The sequence below is a fragment of the Channa argus genome, chromosome 15 (assembly GCF_033026475.1).
Source record: "Channa argus isolate prfri chromosome 15, Channa argus male v1.0, whole genome shotgun sequence".
Classification (NCBI taxonomy): Eukaryota; Metazoa; Chordata; class Actinopteri; order Anabantiformes; family Channidae; genus Channa; species Channa argus.
The window spans coordinates 18,590,446-18,610,329 of NC_090211.1; the positions used below are offsets into that span (position 1 = coordinate 18,590,446).

A 19,884-nucleotide genomic window follows, 5' to 3' on the forward strand; every position below is an offset into this window, starting at 1 on the left:
ATGAGAGATGCTCATATTCCATTATGCTGTTCTCTCACTGGAAACACAGTGACATGAAATTGCATGTTTCCTTTGCGTATCATACTAATGTGAATGTCTCGGGCTGATGGTTACACTGACTAACATGGGCCACAGACTGTGAACAGCAACTTCTGAATTCGCTTTTCGGCTGTGGTACCTTTCCTTTGCTTTCTAACTTTAGCAGGTAAACACACGTCTTGTCTTGCACCTCAGGTTATTGAATGAGCGTCCACACGTCCACCAGGGAAAAGTGCACTGCAGGCTTCAGAGCTAATTATCGCGGCAGATGCAGCACGTTGAACAGCATGTAAACCTGCCTGTAAATGTAAATTTAGTACCACTGCTAACAACTATAAGGTGCAGAGGAAGTTTCTTTAGTTTGTCTCTGGTGGCGTCTGTCAATATCTGGTTTCCTAAAAAACTTTTTTTCCTCCTTCTAAAGTTGACTTTTTTTTGTTGTTGTTGGCAAAATTTGATTCCTGCGGTTGTCGAAATAGAAAACTTTGCTCAGTGAACGATTCCTCCTCCTCCTCCACCTTTTCAATCTGGTTCCTAAGGTATTTCTCGATAAATGGTAGGACAATTCTCAAAGCCTTCCCCATTTTGGAATAGTGCTGTAGAGATGACGTCTATTTGTACTTTCACCTGCACCTCGACAGAAAGGTAAAGGGAATATTACATTGGCTTTTTCGTTACCGAAGAAAATGAGCTCCGTGACAAATAAGCGATCAGCAAGACCATCTTCATTTCTATTCTTCTTCACCAGAAATAAAAAGCTATCAGGTTATCAGCAAACTACACCATAATCGCGTGACTTCTACATCACAACCAGTAAGCTTCCAGCTATTTAAAAAAAAAAACTCTTTCATATGAGCATGACCTGATCTAGCTAGAATTAACCTGACCCTGCTAGCACCCAGTTTATTTCTACCTTAGCTGTTTCAGTAAATATTACTCAAAAGAGTGAGTTTTGTTTTAGTACTTGAACTTGAAAATGATTAGTTAAACAAACAGACTGCTGCAAGTTCATTCAACTTTTAATAAAAAAAAATAAACTAGCAGATTTCCAAGCATAGATTATTGCAGCGTAAAAACTGTTAAGAGACCATTATTTCTTTAAGATCATAACGTTACATTACATTGGTCTTTTTGATGATATGAACAATAATAATAAAAATGTTGGTAACCATAATAAGGGTTTGTGTTGGGTTCAGTTCCTACTCAAAGACACTCAAACTCCTTTTTTAACATAGTAGCTGCAGATGATGTCTTTATATAATTTACTATATATAGTTTATAGTATATACAGTATATAGTTTGTTACCAAAAGATTAAAGAAGCTGCACCTGGAAGTTCTTCATGTCAACAACACATCTTTTTTAGGACAAACCGAAGCTTTAAAAAAAAAATCACATGGAGGGTTTATTTTTAAGCTAATAAATGTGACTTTTTGAAACTTTTATTGTCAACTTATAAACAAGTTGTTCTGACAACTTAAATAATGTGTTAAATGAAGGAATTTCTGAGAGTTAGTAAATAACAAAACAAATTAGTAGATGCTTCTCAACATGCATTGTTTGTGAAATGACTCTCAAGATATTTATTTACTTTTTTATTTATTTGGCAACAAAAAGCAAACATTTATAGTCAGAGCTCGCTGTGTCTTCAATAGATGTTGAATTAGATCAATGTTAATAATTCTCACAGTAATAAAGACAGTGGGCATCATGAGGAACGATGGTATTGAATTTAGTCCCTCTGTTCATTTGAGATATATAAGTCACTGGGAGCAGCTTAATATGATGATTTTGTACTGACTCTAGTGCAGTGGGAGTACGTCAGGTTAAAGTCTAGAAGCATCGATTTAAAAGCAAATTTAGTCAAACATGGGCGATTTAGATCCATATGTATATTCCTTGAGTTCGGAACATGTGTTAATATAAAATGAAAAATGAAATTGCTGAGGTAAAGTTGGAAAATAAAGATATTCAGGAGGATATTAGGCTGTTGGAAGGTTATAGAAGTGTAGAACTGTCACAGGTGAGTAAATGTGTGGGTTTGAAGATGAAGTTTGATCAAGACAAAATGAATTGAGTAAAATTATTAAATGTGTCCATCGGTCGAAAAAAATCTTATTTCATTACATATTTAACAGCGCAGAAACTTCATCCCTGCTCATCAGCAGGTAAAAGCACTCGTGCATCCTTCTGCATATAAATTAGTCTTCAGCAGGTCCATTTTCATTTCAACTCCATGCACAGCTGATTGTATTTCTCAGAATCTGAGTCAGTGTGAATATGCAGTCACTTGCTTTCTCACTTTCATTAGATACTCAATTATATTTAAAATTTGACATCACTGATCCATGCCAAATATTTGGATTTATTCATATCTCATAGTCTTTTTGAAGAGTCTGTGAAAATTGCTTCCACAAAATCTCTATTATTCATCACGCGGGACTGGAGATTGAATAGAAAAATCAAAAATTTATGGAAATAATGGCTTCTTTTCTACAGAAACAGAGCCGGGGTGGTTTGACAAAAATGCACATACTGCATTTCCAAAACATATTGCTGTTGTACACTCCTCTCACCTCCTGCCTTGACTTTTCTCTTTTACCCCCCCCCCCCCCCCACCATGCAGATTCTTGTCCACGTGGGTTTTCTGACGGAGGAGTCTGGGGACGTCTTCAGTCCCAAGGTGTTGAAGGGCGGTCCACTGGGTGAGATGGTGCAATGGGCCGACATCGTCACAGCCCTTCACGTTCTGGGACACGACCTCAAGATCTCGGTTTCCCTCAAAGAGCTGCACGGGTATGTGAAGTTTTTTGCCTCCTGTCACCGTATTTTCTTAAAGTTCTGTCAAGCTGTAGGCCGAGCTGCAGCTTCGAGTGCTGACGTTTCACTCGGGCATCTGTGCAGGATGTTACATCTGTTGGTGTATGAAAAAGCAAACCATTAACTATCCCTTTTAGCTTCTTTCTGTTGCCTGGAAATTCATTGTTGTTCATTGTGGATGCTCTGCAAGTGATCGGCAGCCCAATCGGAGGCCTGTTGCCCACACGCTGCTTCGATCACCTTTGGCCAGTCACAGATAAGCTATCTCTCCTACCTGCGGAGTGCTGTTTCAGCCTGAGGGCTTGACAGCATCTCTACTGCTTGTGTGCCTCCTTCCTGCTGCTGCTCACTGACTCCAGAGTGATAACAGGCTTTTCATCACAAACACAAGTGCCCATGCCAGTGGATAACACACACACGAACACAAACTGTGGCTTCCAGTCTGGCAGACGAGATGGTTTCATCAAAAAATTTAAAATTAAAATTTAATTATCACTCTGGTCTGAGGTGCAGTAGAGGACCTTTCGAGGTTCGGTCCTGATTTAACAGAACTGCTCCAGCTTCACACTAGCTGCTCGGCAAAATGACTGTGTGCGAGACTAGATTTGCTGTCGATTCCTTCCTGCCAGTGGGCGGTGTAAAGCTGGAGCGGACGGCCTGATGATAATGTGCGCTTGTTATTGAGAAGCGCTGGCATTGCTGTAGGGAAGAGGTAAGAGCATCGATGAGTTAGAGCTGGCCTTTGATCTCACATCTCTGTCTGGGAAGAAAAGCTGCTTTGATAAGAACCGACTAGAGAGATCAGCGAGGTGGGGAAGACGCCGCGGTGGGAATGCTCCTGCTGGCCGTGCTATTATTTACCCCACTAATTGGTGTCACGGTGTATTGAATCGCTGCAGTCTGTCCCCGTTGGGAGCATCATCAGAAACGTTCAGAAAAATGCTAAAGTTTTGACAGAGGATCACAACAAAACATCAGCGAAGGTTATGGCTGTCCAGCAATTGTAGTGCATATGGGTGTGTGTGCATTGCACTGTTTACATGTGAGCTCTATTTGGTGCACGTGTATTTATGGTCGTGTGAAGTGACGTTCCACTGTTAGGAACGATGTCCGCGTCTCTGAAACCCGGAAATGAAACGGTAGCTTCATCATCCATATATTCCCATTCTGCTTTAAGCCCCATGAAACACAACCCAGTGTGTGTATCCCACTCGTTTTATGGCCCACTTAAATTGGTCAGTTAATAGCAGAAGCCGAATATCCACAAATGTCCTTTCTGTGACTGTTAATGAATAGAAAAATAAAAATGCTTTTCTGCATCTCCCACACGCTATTAAATTGACAGATCATTATGTGGGTTGTGCTCCCACAGATTCCCTCAGGCGTGTATCTATTTACATTTCCTGCTCTTCACTTTTTCCACCCAGGCTCAGTGGATAGCCTGCTGTGGTTCACATGTAGACACCATCGTTGATATGTTTTGTGTTTGCACCAATGAAACAGATTAGCTGCTCCGGGAGCTTAGTTACAGTGGGAGTCGAGCTGTTGGTGAGCAGCGCATGATGGAATTGCTACTTACTGGCAACGCTCAGGTTTTCTTGCCTCATTGACAGTTGCATTGGATGAAGTCGTGCCGTCACTGTCCTGCTTAGACTAAAGCTCGCGCGCTGCAAAAATGTTCTTCGCGTTGTGATGAAACGCTCTTCTTTTTCACACATGGCAAAGAACTCTGAAGTGACTGATTGCACCTTTGTGCGGGTATTGTAGCTGTGATTATGCAAATATTGTGATTGTCATTATTAAACAAGTGCAATTAATTCAATTAATTCAACATCAGTTGTTGCTCCCTCAATCCTGATCACACGTGTCACTAACATGATACAGTAACTGAGAATTAATATCTGTAGCAGAAGCCCATTTCAAACAGCTCTGCAAAAGAAAAGGAAAATATAAATGCATTTTTCCATCCCACTCTTGTGTTGTGTGAATATTGAGACACTTTGCTGCCAACAAGAAGACGTAAACAGAAGTGTCACCTTACCCTCCAATACTAGTTTTTGGAGAATATTATAGTGTATGGAAACACAACGGTTGCCCAGAGCGCTCAGTGCGTGTATATTTTTATTCGTTTAATTTGAAGAAGAATGTTAAGCAGAAGGAAAAAAAGAAGAAAAAACCAACAGTCGGTAAACAGTTTTTGTTTTTTTCAGTTTTTTCATTTTTAAAAAGACATAAGATTAGATGAGAACCAGAATTGGTGACGTCATGGGGCGGGGGTTGATGTCATTGGTTCTAAGGTCAAAGTCATAAAACTGTCACACTGATGAAAATTACCTCCTTATATCTGTCTGCTGTGAAATTAAAAAGTAGTAATTACATTTCACTTGTTGGTATAGACAGGTGACAATTTAAAGTACAGCACAGCTTCAATGCTCCCTGGCATTGATTTTATAAGTCCCCGTAATTGTTCTCTAATTTGCCACCATATTTTTTACTTTAAAAAAGACAATTATACAGTATATGTGAAATTTTCATCGTATAATTATAATATACATGCTTTAGTCTCTTAAACTAAAACATTTATCATTAATATTTTCTGTTTTTTAATGCTAAAGCGACACATGGTGAAACGGAACTCACACAGCACTTTTGTACCTTAATGGAGAAAGTACCAAACAATTTGCCTCTATTTCACCCATCACATGCCGAAGCACTGAAGCTGGCATGTAGCTAAAGAGATGTGAAGATCCGTGTTGTGGCAGAGTGGTAATCGAAAAACAAGAAAGAAAATATCTGTCTCCTAATTGAGGTGGGGACTGAAGTGGCTGTGATATCATATCAGTCAGTGGCATCGGGGTGGGGGGGGGGGGGCAAAGACAGCTGTCACTTCCTGCTCTGGGATCTCCCCTCATCTCCTCCCAAAGCGACGCGGGTAATTAGATGTCGACAGAGCGTTGCGTTTCAACACCTGAGGAGCGAGGGGAAAAGGAACGAGAGAGAGAGAGAGAGAGAGAGAGAGAATAGAGGGTGGCAGACTATGCTGCAGCCCGTCAGATTTACCAGGTTCTGTCAGCAGAATGGAGAAGTTATGTATACACACACACACACACACACACACACACACACACACACACATCCTAGTGTTGTTATCCACAGATAATCTAAAGAAACCAATATTTGAAAAAGCCTACCTCCACCCACAGAGACTCCTGACAGTCTTCTCACAGGATGAATCCACGCGCCACTCAAACTCTCTCTGTCTGATTTAACCTCACTGTGTTTTACATACTCTCAGGCTCTCCCGCCTCTCTCTCTCCTCTGGCTTGACATGCAGGATGTGAGTGCCGCTTCGTAGACGCTTTGCCCATGGTGCTCCTATACCAATTATGTCTTCTGCGGAGCATTTGACATAGCACATTAACACAACCTCGAGGTAATTTCACCTTGTTTCTCGCTACAAACACACACAAACCCACATGCCTGGATTGTGTGATCAATTTGGCGGCGGGGTCAGATGTGTCTGTAATCGACAAACCCAGCCTGAACAGTGGGAGTGATGACAGGCATTCTGGAGTGTAAAATAAAAAAAAAATTAAAAAAAACTTGAAATGAAAGCTGTTTTCCTTGAAGCACCAATAAAGAGCCTTATTAAATTGCCGGTGTCAGGTTGTGCCTCTCCATACGTGCTGATGCACTCTCACTCTGCAGCCCCTCCGATTGATGTGCCTTTGTTTCTTTGCTTTGACACACACACACAAAAAAAAAAGCACGAACAGCACCATCGCTAAAAATAGCCGTAATAGACGTGACATCATAGTCACTTCAATAGTTCTGATGCTGTTTGTTGCAATCAACTTTTCCTGTGATATTTCTTCCATTTTGGTTTAAAATAATACCCTACGTGTGCAAAGCTTGTTGTATTTTCTGCAGTGAAACCACACGGTTTAGAGCAGTTTAATAGAACGAGCTCCTCTTGTGATGTTGAGCGTTCAGAAAGTGCTTCCAGAATAGCAAGTGAAAAGGAAAAATGGGGAGAAAACACAAATGAGCTGCTGATTTTGCACTTCAGTCCCTCTTAGTGAGTCGGAAAAAAGAAAAAAGAAAAAACAACACCAAGTTTAAAATGGGTTTTTCCCTGCAATTTTGTATTATTAATGTTTTTCTCAGTAAATGCAGATATGTTTCTAGTTTTTTCAAACAAAAACAAACTAATGAGCCCCACTTATTCGATACAGAGCTGTTCAACTGAGTGTTTCTAACCACCATTTTCACAAGCTGTGTTAAAGTAAAATCTGGTGCTGTGCATCAAAGTGGCTCATCAGCTGTATGTTTCTACCCCCCCCCCACTTTACTGCTGTCTCAAGTGATCGATTAGCATGACAGACCTGACTTCCTCTGCTTTACAGACAGTAGCACATCAGCTCTCTTCTCTTCCCATGTCATTTTCTTCACGCAGACAGCCCCTCTCTTCAGTTACCCTGTAAACTCCTTAGCCCCCCCCCTGCCCCCATGTGTCTGGAATTTCGCCTCAACTCCTTTCCCCCTCTCCGCTGCACCGATAGGCACTTATTTTATAACATAACAACTCCTGCACTCATTTGTTTCTATGTCTTGCTCCCTTTCCCCAAACTGGTCAGTTGCCATGGCGCCAGAGGCCAGCCGTGAAAGAGAAAGTGTGCACGATGGTGGTTGTCAAGTAGTGTCAGGAAATTTATGCAAGTCTTGCACCTTTGTTCTTCTGTTTGCAGTTTTTCCTTTGTGGAGTCCTCCTCTCACAACTTACACCTCGTCTCTGAAGTCTGAGCAGGTCATTAAAGCCCAGACCTTTTTTCTTTGGAGAGCTCACATTCATGCTGTGTTTGCGCATGTGTGTCTTAAAGGAGAATGCAAACACTATTTTATCTTTTATTGAATAGAAGATGAATTTATCCTGCTTGTATTTATTCCCTGTAAAGCAAAAAGAGTAATAAAGAGTACGTCCGAACTTCAGTGTTCTTCAAAACCTATCACAACACATTAGAGAACATAAAGTTAAGCGACATATTGTTTATTCATTATGATGAAAACTGCCAAAGGGATTTATCTTAAAGCATCACAGTGAAGGAAAATGCTGATTTATAGTTTTGTCATGTGTTTTTAATCGTTTTTGGAGGACAGTCGAGTTTTGTATCACGGAGGCTTTCGCTGTGTCAGATCTTGTACTTGTTAGTTGAATACATTCAGTCATGATTCATAACTTTGTTGCAAGTAATACATCTGAAAGAAACAATTGACAGCTGTGTGCTGTAATTGTGTGTGTGCGTGTTACAAAATGTGTGTATTTCTACCGCACACTCGTGGCTCCTTAATGCACTTGAATCCCTTCACTCCTCCCTTAAAAATGTGTCTGGATTTGCATATATCCATTAAACCTCCCGAACAGCAGCGGCTTCAGTGGATCTGTGAGGAGCAGAGTCACGTGCAGTTCTGCAGTCAGTCACTGTGATACGTGTGCTGTCACATTAATGCATGTCAGCATTAAACAGTGGAGGCCTGTGAAGGCCACAATTCTCACTTTAAGCCACACAGTGAAATCTCCCATACCAGCGATGCTGATTGCTGTTTAAATAAGAGACTCATACGTAACATACAGAACATCTGATTTACAAAAAAAAGCTGCTTGGTCTTTGTGAGGGAGTCTTGTTGTGATACATGTGGTGGAACCTAATATACAATAGTGTTATTTAGTGAATGATTCCATATTATCACAAAGTGTAGTAGTCAGAATTATTACTGAGGCTGTAAACTCCTAATTGTTTTCGATCCCAGTTTGTTTATGATGATCTTTTTTTCTTCCTTCACCCTTTTACATATATCTGGAATGGAAGTGGGAACTTTGGCTCATAAATGATTAATATGCATTTTAAACGCACACCTGCCACAATGTACATGTATAAAAGTAAATGGCTTCTTCCACATGGTTGTAAGTAACTTTTGGCTTACATCCGTGTTTGTCCAGACTCTTATTCTAATCAGTTGGTCCATGAGTCCACGAGTTAACAATTCTGCCAAATTCAAAGAATTTCCCTAAATTCCCTCATTTCCTTTGTTTATTCATTCATGGATTCATCCATTCTCAAGAATGGGACAAATGTGAGGCCATAGTAACCTTTGATCAAAAAACTCTAATCAGTTCACCCTTCACACCTATAGACATTAAATAGGACGGACAGACCGACAGCCTGAAGATCTTAAATGAACAATTACATTTACGAAATGAACTGAAAAAAAACCAATTTTCATCAAATTCCTGTATTCGTGTATTAATTTGAATCGTAACATTATGTTACGAACCGTTTTTCTACATCATCTTATCTCTTGATGATCTTTTTGTTTCTTTCTCTCCATTTACAGCACAAAGTAACCTGCAGTGTGTGAATAAAGTTTATTTATACCAGTCACACACTGACTGGTAGGATCCTGCCAGCTGGAATGTACTGTATCCACCTGGCTGCATCGTGCTCCCAATGCAGGGAACAAAAATACAGCACAAGTGAGGTGCTCTTGTTTGTGTAAGCACTGAAATGCCTGGATGTGTAGCTTTGACTGATGAAACCGCAGCTTAAAGCCCGGTTGGCTGACACACTCTTGCTCATTATCCCATCTACTGTTGGGGAACCAGCCACCATGCCTGTTTCTACAAGGCTGCAGTGCTGGCTAAATATGTTCACTATCCAAAGGAAAATCGATAGGCTCTTGTTTGCAGGTGTGTGTGTGTGTGTGTGGATGCTGGATTGTGCAGTGTGTTTCTCAGCCAGGTAGCGAGAGCAGGAGGGAGTGTGAGGTCGTGGGCTTGTGACAACAACTGCAAAAACTTCCATGAAGTGGATTCGGTTTGACAAACTAAAAAGTTTCAACCTCAGAGGTCCCTGTGCTGTTCTGATCGTCTTCATTTTCTTTTCGCAGAAATTCTTTCAGCTTCATCAGTCACTTAATACTTTATTGATACAATAGGTTATATAAGATGGAGGCCGTTTTTCATTTTTTTATTATCTCGGTTGCAGAGGGCATTTAGCTGGAAATTCAGCTTCAACATGGGGTTTATAGTGTTTTAGCTTTGCTATCAAAGCCAAGGAAAACTTTTAAACCAGATAAGTGCTGGTCATGAGTTGACATACCTTCAACAACCTGTACGAATTCCATCATTGTCATTGACTACCTGCCGATTATTTCAATTTTAAAATATTTCAACCATGAGTGACTGAGGAAATTATGACCACTATACGCTGTGGTGGTTGAACATTTGCAGATTTTTGGGTTTGTTTACATCGTTTGGTATATATTTCACATAATACGTAAACGAACGTATACGTATCCCACGTCCCAAAAACGTTAGGGCATTGTGTAAAATGCAAAAAGAGTTTTTAAAAATTGTAATGTTTGTTGAAATATGTTTGCTGAAAAACACGGGGACAAACCCGACTGTAAAACTTGTGTGACGCCACAGTAAGAAAAAAAAAAACAGCTCTTTTGGAGCAACAGGACGAGGAACATCACTTGAGGACTAACATTTCTCAATGTAAAATTGCAACAAAATTATGGTTTTCATCATCTCTGCTATCAGAAATAGGTTTCAAATTATTTGCAAACCATTACATTCTTCTTATATCTACAATTTACACAACATCCCAACTTTTCTGAAAATGTGGTTTGTATTTCGTTGATATAAGTCAGTGGGAACTTAGATGACCAAAAAAAATGGACATTATAAATAAAATGTTTTCACACTCACGTCAAATCCTGACGTGACGGAACATTTGCTGTTGTGGTTATGAGCAAGGTTTTGGGTCAATTTACCAGAAATGCATGTACACTAACCTCTCTTAAGTACAGTAGGACAATTGTACACGGTTGTTGTATTTTTTAAAAACATTCTATCGAATAGTTCCTCTGCCTCGAATGTTTTATATCTGACAGACAACAAACTGCGCGTCCACTTCTTGTCCTCTTTTTTTTTTGTTTTGTTTCATGGCTCCCAAGATGTGCTGAAGTTTGACAAAGCAGCACTTTCTCTTGTGATGAAAACGGACGTGCTTGACTGGGCTTTTCTTGAACAAAGTGCTACCTTGATCGTAACTGAAAGCAGGACGCTCTTGAAGCTGAGCTGTACTTTGTCATGGTGGACAACAAATTTACATCTCCTGTCTTTCCTGGTCCTGCTAACAAAAGGCTCCTTTATTCTTGATATCACGACTTATCAAGCACATCATGGCAAAGAAACAAGGCACAATAGCCCAACAGAATTAATTTATGCAAAGGAACGTAACTGATGATGAGTTTTATTTTTCGTATGTGGCGAGAACATGGCACATAGATTTGGGATGAGTTTTTACACCGGTGGCCTTCCTGACGCGACCCTCAGATTTTTGTTTTTGTCCAGGTTCGGGACTGGCACCGAGGTCACACCGAGGGTGGGGCCACAACTGGTGGGGTGGGATTTTGTTCCCACGGCCTTCTGTATCCCAAACCAATGCTCTATCAATGAGCCACCAGGCCCACCAATAGTCCCCCATCGGTGTAAAAGATATTAATAAAAGGTTTGTTTAAAAGGGGCGGGTTAGATGCTTAGAGTGGTTAATAGGTGCACTGCAAAACATGTCCTAGGCTTCTCAATATAACCTGGTTTCCTGTGTCTCCACAATGTCCACTGTCAGACATCAAGGAAAATGTATAAAGGCTTCAACCGTTAGAGACACACACACACACACACACAACCATTCACACTCACATTAACACTTATGGGCAATTTAGAGTCCCCATTTAACCTAACATGAGTGTCTTTAGACTGTGGGAAGAAACGCGGGGAGAAGATGCAAACTCCACCCAGAAAGGACGCAGTCGGCCGGGGATTCAAACCAGGAATCTTCTTAGCTTAGTCAATGTGTATGCTGTCGAATATTTGGTTTGAAATGTCCTCGTTCGGTTATGTTCCTTCCACCGCAACTCGACGGGGAAACACAATGACAGACTCTTATGGCTCAAACTGGGAGATTTGAGATTAATAAAATCAAGGCTCATTTTAGCTTTAAATTCACTTTTTGTTTTCTCCATCACACTGAAAGGGCTTAACGTAGAGATATGAACAGGAGGAATGGTTACAGCAAAGAAACCTGATGAGGAAAAAAAAACGTGAACTTGTCCTTTTAAACGTGCAGGACTGAGCTTTAGTTCCACCTTTTTCACTGAGACACCTGTCTAAACTCTCTCAGGATGTGACATTTGCTTTTTTTTTGCTTTTTTTTTTTTTTGCTTTTTTCTTGTGTGTTCTTCAACTCTTCTGCGGGATTAGTGTTTGTTTTCCTCCCACTGTGCACATTGGTCGACTCATTGCAATGCTAAACGCGCACATCTGACCTATGTTCACAGGTTTCTGGGTGTCCCTCCAGGAAGAGGGAGCTGCCCTCTGACCGGACCTTTGCCGTTTGATCTCATCTACACTGACTATCACGGCCTGCAACAAATGAAACAGCACATGGGTCTGTCACTGAGGAAGCACAAGTCAGTCCTTATTTTTTTTCACCCTCTCTCTCTTCTTAGCTTTGTCAAAACCTGTCATTTAGCGAGCACTGTTTGTTTTGTTGCATCCATTTTGGTTACCAGTAATTGCCTTTGTGATGAAATGCGTTGCTATTGGCATATTGACTTAGCCAGCGTTACAGGCTGGTAAACACTGGGCCTGTAACTTCACGGTGCATCAGCAAAATTCTCCTTTTGGGAGCGGATCTAATTTGGCCCCTTTACACGCTGATCAATGAATCAGGTGCAGACTTCTGGGCTGATGCCACCTTCCTTTCCGCAGAATCCCAAACTTTTTTTCTTTCTTTTTTTTTAAACAGTATCCATCACGTAGAAAGGGGCCGTGAGTTATTTGCTTAAAATAAACGTATTAGCATGGACACAAGTGCACAGTTGTGTTTACTGTAATGAAATACAGCTCATTTATTTGTAACTGCAGAAGCAAACTCAACATATTCCACCGCTTTGAAGGGCTGCAGGGTCTGTTCGCTCTCTATAAATACAGTTGGTAACATTTTTTTTATTTTTTTCGTTGTTGTTCTGTTCCAGCTGGGCAGCGCTGGAGCAGTCACACTATACAGGCAAATCCTTTTTTTTTTTTTTTTTTTTTTATCCAACCAAAGGGGAAAAAAACTATGCAAACAGTTTTTAATGCAAATTACGACTCTGGAAGGAAAATATATTCATGAAAAAGGAAACAAGTAAAAGAAAACAGAAGTTATAACAGTGAAAATAATGATGATCCTTCAGGGTGGGCTACAGTTTTTAGATTTCGTTGTGTGGCTGTATTGCAGTTTGTTTTTATCCTATATTTAGTTGTAAATGTGTGAGGGAGGCAGGTTTGAATTTCCTTAAAATGCCCAGTGAAAACGTTCTTCTTCAGTCCAAGGTCAGCTGATCGAGCAACAGTTCTTCAGCTGCCCAACGGGTGACACACCAGTACTTTAGTTCCATCCTCAGCCCTGACACTGATTGGAATTACAGGGAATTGATACATCTTCTCAGATTGCATTACACAAAAAGATTTTTCTGACTTTCCCCATGTGAGTATTCGCTGCTCATAAGACGCTGATCGTTTTCTTTCTGTTGTCTCTCAAGCCGCTTGCTGTAAAACGAGAAAGTTCCACCCCACTTTCTGTTCGGGTTTGATCTGGGAAAACATCAACACAACACATTTTAAGATGTTTTCGTGTTGATGCAGTCAAAGCAGCGCGCTCTATCCCCTGTTGCTGCTTTTAACATTATCAGAGAGAATTTTGAGCAATTTGCAGTCAATCCAAAGAGACAGGCACAAGTTTAGGATCTCCTTAAAATGTGTCCAGGTGGCTGCAAAGTAACGCTGTGATTTAAACCTCAGGCATCTCCCCACATAAGCTCTGATCAGTGAGGACGGACTGGCAGGGGACATGGATATCCATCGCCACTGACAGCTTTACAGACCAAGACTGTCACAAGAAAACCCTGTTATATGCTGAGAGGAGCTCTCATAACTCAAACTGAGAATGATACTGTATTGCTATAACATGGCTGTCGTGAATGACGGCATGATGTTAGGGTCTAATTCCCACATTGTTAATGTGCTAATACTTTTAGTATTAACTCCACTTCCAGAAAAGTCAGTATGTTGGTGAAAATGTTAATAAAAATACAATCACGTGACCAGCAAATCATTTATCCTGGGCGTGATTATCACTGTGTTGCGTCTTCGTTAGCAACGCTCTGTAAATGGAGACCAGTTGCCTAATTTTGAAAGCAATGTTTTTCGGGGTTTGGGGTGCCGTCCATGATCACCAATAAGAATTTCAAATTTTGATACAGAAATTTCTCCCATGTCAGTGATGAAATCCATGAACTCTTTTAGGGAGTTTTATGCTGACACATGTTATTTTTAAAGCGCTGACCACAATTCTTCCACAGAGTGGTGAACTTTGCCCAATGTTTACTTCTGAAACGCTCAAAACAGCTACTTCAAGATAATCTTTTAAATATCCAATCATAAAACTTACCTGTTGCCAGTTAATCTCATCAGTACTGTGATATTTTTTTGTTTTTTATGACAGTATTACACATCTTTTGTTGGCCCTGTCTCAACTTTTTTTGATGAGCAAACATCACATATGTTGTTTTTGCGCTATTTTAAAAACAAAAACCTCCCAACTTGACCTGAGCTAAAATAAACCAGGCTAATGGATTTTTCTTCGCAAACCCCTTTAACATTCTAGGCATTATATTTTTTTCAGCAGAAGTCCATCTGTTTTTTTTTTTTTTTTTAGTCTCATTCATTGGAGGCTTTATTTCAAACGAAGGCAGCCTTTTTCTAATTTTAGCTGTTTCCTATTTTATCCCAGGTGCCACATCCGAGTGATTGACACCTTCGGCACTGAGCCTGCCTACAACCACGAGGAGTATGCCACTCTGCACGGCTACAGAACCAACTGGGGCTACTGGAACCTTCACAGCCAACAGTACATGACCATGTTCCGTACGTGGAGTTCCGCTTTTCTCTTTATGAGGTTTAGGATCTGCTTATGGTGAAGAGTTAGATTAAATGTCTGCAGAAGTATGATGTTTTTTTATGCAACAGATAGTGGGAGCAGATTATGCGCACTTATAAAGTCCTCCGTCCGTCTCAGGTGGGACTGTAGGACGCAGACTCAGAGCAGCTGTCCCTGTACCACTGCTGTGGTGAAACACAGCCCTACACACAGATGCAGACGCAAAGATGCACATTCTGTATGAATTAGTGGCAGATGAAATTTCATGTGTTTGTGCAAGTCCCAACCCCCAGCTGTTTCCAAAGTAATGAGGTGCTATCGCGAAGCACGACACTGAAAGATTGCAGCTTCTCAGGTCAAAAAGTGAGTGAAAACACTGTTCGTATCCTCCTCCTACTCGATGTCCTGCTGCTGTAGTACATTTCATTTGTGTGTGTGTGTTTTCTGTCAGCTAAAAGCTGTGCTGCAAAAAAAACCCAAAAAATAAAACACTATGATCCATAATTCTGTTTTGTTAACTCTAATAAAAATGATGGAGCAGGAAACATGATGTCGTTTCACCTTTAATGTTGATATGCAATTGAAATCAACCACCGCCATGATGTTAGCAGTGTCAGACAGAGATGACTTAGTGTTTCTCCATTCTCCACCATACTGATGAATGGAATAATACATTAAAAAACATTATGAAATTCAGCTCTGCGGGGTTCTCGTGGTGCTGCTTTTATTCTCTAAGCTCTATGCACACAGCAGTTGGGTTTTCCACAACAGTCCTCTTAGTTTTGTCACACTTTTCGAGACACGGAATTGGAACTTTGGAACTTTGTGTTGCCAATTGCTTTGTTTGTCCTTGGCAGCCCACACTCCCGACAACTCTTTCATGGGTTTTGTGGCTGAGGAGCTGAATGAGACGGAGAGGCTGAACATTCAGCGGAACAAGGTTAACAACATGGCCGTTGTGTACGGCAAAGAGGCCAGCATGTGGAAGGTCAGTATCCCCCTGCAACACCATCCGCTATATCTTAAATGTTTGGTGCTTTTTCCTAATCAGTGACAGGAGGAAGTTATGGACCCTCAGTCGATTAACACATGCTGGCATTGTTTGTCATTACAGGCGCTTTGCATGTGCTAAAATCAGGATAAAAGCAAAGTTTGGAGAACTTTTAAATATCACGCTCCTCGGCTGTGAAACACCCACTAGATGTTACATTTCCTGCAAACAACTTTGTTCCTCCAGGAATCTGGCCTGAAGTGTGATGGCAGAGGAACAATAGTTTTTTTTTTTTTTGTTTAGAGTAAATTTTCCCTCTGAGCTGCTGGCAACGTTTCTCGCTCGTACTGTAACTTTGAAGTGTGCTGTAGCCTCCCCCAAGGTTTGCTTTACTTGCATCTGACTGCAGCTTTGCTCCTACCCTGCCGTAGCATTCTCTGTTTCTCAGGGCAACGTGAGCTGCACTGTATCCTTTGCAACTTTTAAAAGATTGCAGTGTAAAAGCCAGTGGTGTCAGGGTCTCTCCAGACAATGAATAACTCCTTGTTGAGAACAGCCTCTTCCTGCCTCTCAGATTTTGAGATTCGCATGTGAGACTTTAGGCTTGAAAGGTCCTGTGAGAGGAATGACTAATACTCCATTTCATATTCTCTCTTTTCCTCCACATCTGCCTCTCCATACTCACATTTCTCCTCTTCATACTTCTGTTCTCACCCTGTGCTATTCTGTATTCATCATCCCATGATGCATCACTGATGTATCCACACAGCTTCAAGTAAGTACACCTGCATTTTCCCTGGCTTTATCAAATCTCCAGATGGCAAACGTAAATCCAAGAGTGCTCCTAAGCTTTTTTTTGTTGCACGAAAATACGTTACCTGGGTATAAATCTGGATGTATCGGAGTTTTAACTTTTGGATTTCAGTTCAGGTAAGAAAAGAAACCCCATGTCAAGAAAAATTAGAAAATGGTGTAAAATGGAAATAAAAAAGTAAATGCAGTTCAATGAGTAGTTTTGATTGTAAATAGTGCAAAGATGTTGAAACTTTGAAATGTCTTTGGAATTTGAGAAACATTTTTTTATCCTCATGATGTGGCAGAGGTTTTCAGTGGGCGACAGTTCTGCAGTGCAAGCCGGTCAGTCTAGCACCTCCACCCTTTTACTTTGGAGCCATGCTGTTGGAATGTGTGCGGATGTTCTGCAGTTGAGGCTTTCCCTGACAAACATGTCGTCTGGATGGCAGCATATGTTGCTCCAAAAAGATTTAGCATTAACGAAGCATCCACAGATGTGCACGCTACTCGTGCATTCGTGCATCCCCACAGCATCCCAGTTTTTTTCCTTCTTAGCATAAAGAAGACAGCATCCACGATTTCCAAAAAAACACAGATCGGCAGTTTTCCACGTCTTCTCAGTCACACTCAGACTTTTTCTCAATCTTGTTTACACTGTATATGGTTGTTCCTTCCCTTGGCAGAGTTAATGGGTGCAGCAGCCAATTGTGGATGAAGCAATAAGCTACGTTCACTGACAGTGGTGTTCAGAGATGTTCCTGAGCCCGTGCAGTGATTTCCATTACAGGGCTGCCTTAGGGCCCCATGATCACAAGCATTCAGTATTGTTTTATGGCTTTGTCCCTTATGCCAAACACATTATTTCTCTTTAGCGTGTAAATCAGTTTGACATGTTGGTTTTTAATTGTTTTTTACTTTAGTTTTTATTTGCATTTTACACAACTTTTCCTGAAATGGGGTTTGTGTATATAGTACTTGCAAAGTGCGTTTCTGATATCAGCCTGCATCCTCTCTAAAGTAGCATAGTGGAACATCCTGTAAAATGTTCACTTTTAGTACATTTTCACATGAACAAATGTTTCTGTGGCCAATTTTAAGATGTTTGTTTGTTTCTAATAGAGGATGGTGTAACTTTAAGTAAAAGTGGGATTCTTTATCTCCATGTTGCTGGTAGTTGGCCCAAGATGAAAAATGACGACTAACACTCAGATGGCATTTATAAATGATTCATGCCTTGAAGACATAGCGTTAGTAAATAATTCATAACATTACCCCGAGAAAGGCTGTTTGAGATAAACTAATTCAGTTCCATATCAGTAGAGTGATTCGAGCAAATTTTCTCCACATGGCAATACAGAAAATATTCATTGGCTTAAGTCTTTCATGACTTTGCAGGTGATGATGTTACTGCTGCCCACAGAGGGTTGTGTGCGATACTGATTGCAGGAGACGTAAACTGTGTAAATTAAACAGCACAAATTAAAACAAGACAAAGCAAATGAAAACCTAAATGGAGACTTTCAATTTAGTGCAGTCATTTCAGTCGAGGTGGTGCATGCGATTTTAAACACAGATTATGTTTAGTTGAGTAAGCTTTGCCAGCATGTGTCGACTAAACACACAGCTGTGCACTTTAAGTGCAAATTATTAGATACATTACGGAAAACAGCCTCAAACCATGACAATAGACTGAAAGGCAAACATAAAGTGAGCAGTCGGAGTCTAAACCAAACCAAACGGGGAACTGGCGTACTGACAAAAATACTAATTTGAATGCAAATGAGGGTGACCCACCTTTGCAGCAGTGTTTGCAATGATGAATGTATTCTTTATACTGTGCCTCTTAAGTGTGTCTCCGGTGTGTCTCAATAGGGTAAGGAAAAGTTCCTGGCCATTCTGCATCGCTACATGGAGATCCATGGCACGGTGTACTACGAGACGCAGCGTCCCCCAGAAGTGCCTGCCTTTGTCAAGAACCACGGCCTGCTGCCTCAGCAGGAGCTTCAGCAGCTTCTAAGAAGGGCCAAGGTGGGAATATTTCGGAAGCTTTCACGAGTTCAGAAAAGGTTCACGTTTGCATAAATGATGTCTAGTTTGTTTTGAAAAGCTCTGTAGAAGTTTTGCGGCTTTTGTAAAGTTGAACTAAGTTTTCGTGCAAGTGCTCACCTGGGTATTAGCAGCTCAGTGTATATTCTCTCCTCCTTCTCATTCTTTTGTCAAGCTTTTCATTGGATTTGGCTTTCCTTACGAAGGTCCCGCCCCTTTGGAAGCCATAGCCAATGGCTGCATTTTCCTGCAGCCCAAGTTTAATCCCCCTCACAGCTCACTCAATCACGAGTTCTTCAGAGGAAAACCCACTTCCAGGGAGGTACTGTATAAACAATTGTCTCAATCTTAGCCGCAAGGATGAGCAGCTCTTTAAATTCAATAACGTGGCATTTAACGTAATTATTGCAGAATATACATTAATTAAATTTCAGTTACGATCAGCTCATTTTAGAATTTAAAGAAGCACAGTGCAAATATGCTGAGTACACAGGTTTAACAGATCTTGACTCAATTTGCTATAGTGATTGTTAATACATCTCCCCTCCTCAGGTGTCCTCTCAGCACCCCTATGCAGAGCAGTATGTCGGCAGGCCGCACGTCATCACAGTAGACTTCAATAACTCCGAAGCGTTTGATGCAACCATCCGAGAAATCATGAAGATTAATGTAAGTAAACTTTTATGGTGTTTTCCATCCAATCATTCAACTAAATAATGTTTTTTCTCATATTATGCTCAACCACAGTACACTTTACACTGCTGCATAATGAGATAGGTGAGGGCATAATTTGCTCCTGCACACTTCACATTCTGCTTTGACCCACTTCTGAAGCCCTCGGCATTTAATACAGTTCTTCATCATGGTGTCCAACATTACAGCAAAATGCTTAGTTGGCTCCCTCTGCTTGCTGCACCGCTAATTGCTACAGATATTGAGTGACTCAGTAGGTAAACCGTGCCCACACCTGGGTTTACATGGCAGCTTTCCAAAGGCCGGCCCTACGAGCAAGCCTTGTCCACAGGCAGATCATATTAATCAATCACGCTGTGCTTAATGTCTCACCAAAACAACTGCGAGTCAAAGCCAAGCCTCTCACAGCGCCGAGATACACGCGTGCCTCCACCTGCCAGGTGTGCTAAAT

General features: G+C 40.9%; 1 protein-coding gene across 8 annotated transcripts in view; it reads left to right on the plus strand.

Annotated features, from left to right (window-relative positions):
• LOC137099270 (alpha-1,6-mannosylglycoprotein 6-beta-N-acetylglucosaminyltransferase B) overlaps positions 1-19,884 on the plus strand; it is a 55,291-nt gene that overhangs the window by 24,036 nt on the left and 11,371 nt on the right. For 7 of the 8 annotated variants that reach the window (XM_067475892.1, XM_067475894.1, XM_067475898.1 and 4 more), the window contains 7 exons: positions 2,665-2,834; positions 12,264-12,395; positions 14,762-14,895; positions 15,766-15,896; positions 18,567-18,722; positions 18,916-19,062; positions 19,293-19,409. In XM_067475892.1, the coding sequence (XP_067331993.1) occupies positions 2,665-2,834; positions 12,264-12,395; positions 14,762-14,895; positions 15,766-15,896; positions 18,567-18,722; positions 18,916-19,062; positions 19,293-19,409 (987 nt within the window). The remainder of the gene's footprint in view (positions 1-2,664; positions 2,835-12,263; positions 12,396-14,761; positions 14,896-15,765; positions 15,897-18,566; positions 18,723-18,915; positions 19,063-19,292; positions 19,410-19,884) is intronic. The other variant, XM_067475896.1, reaches the window with a different exon arrangement.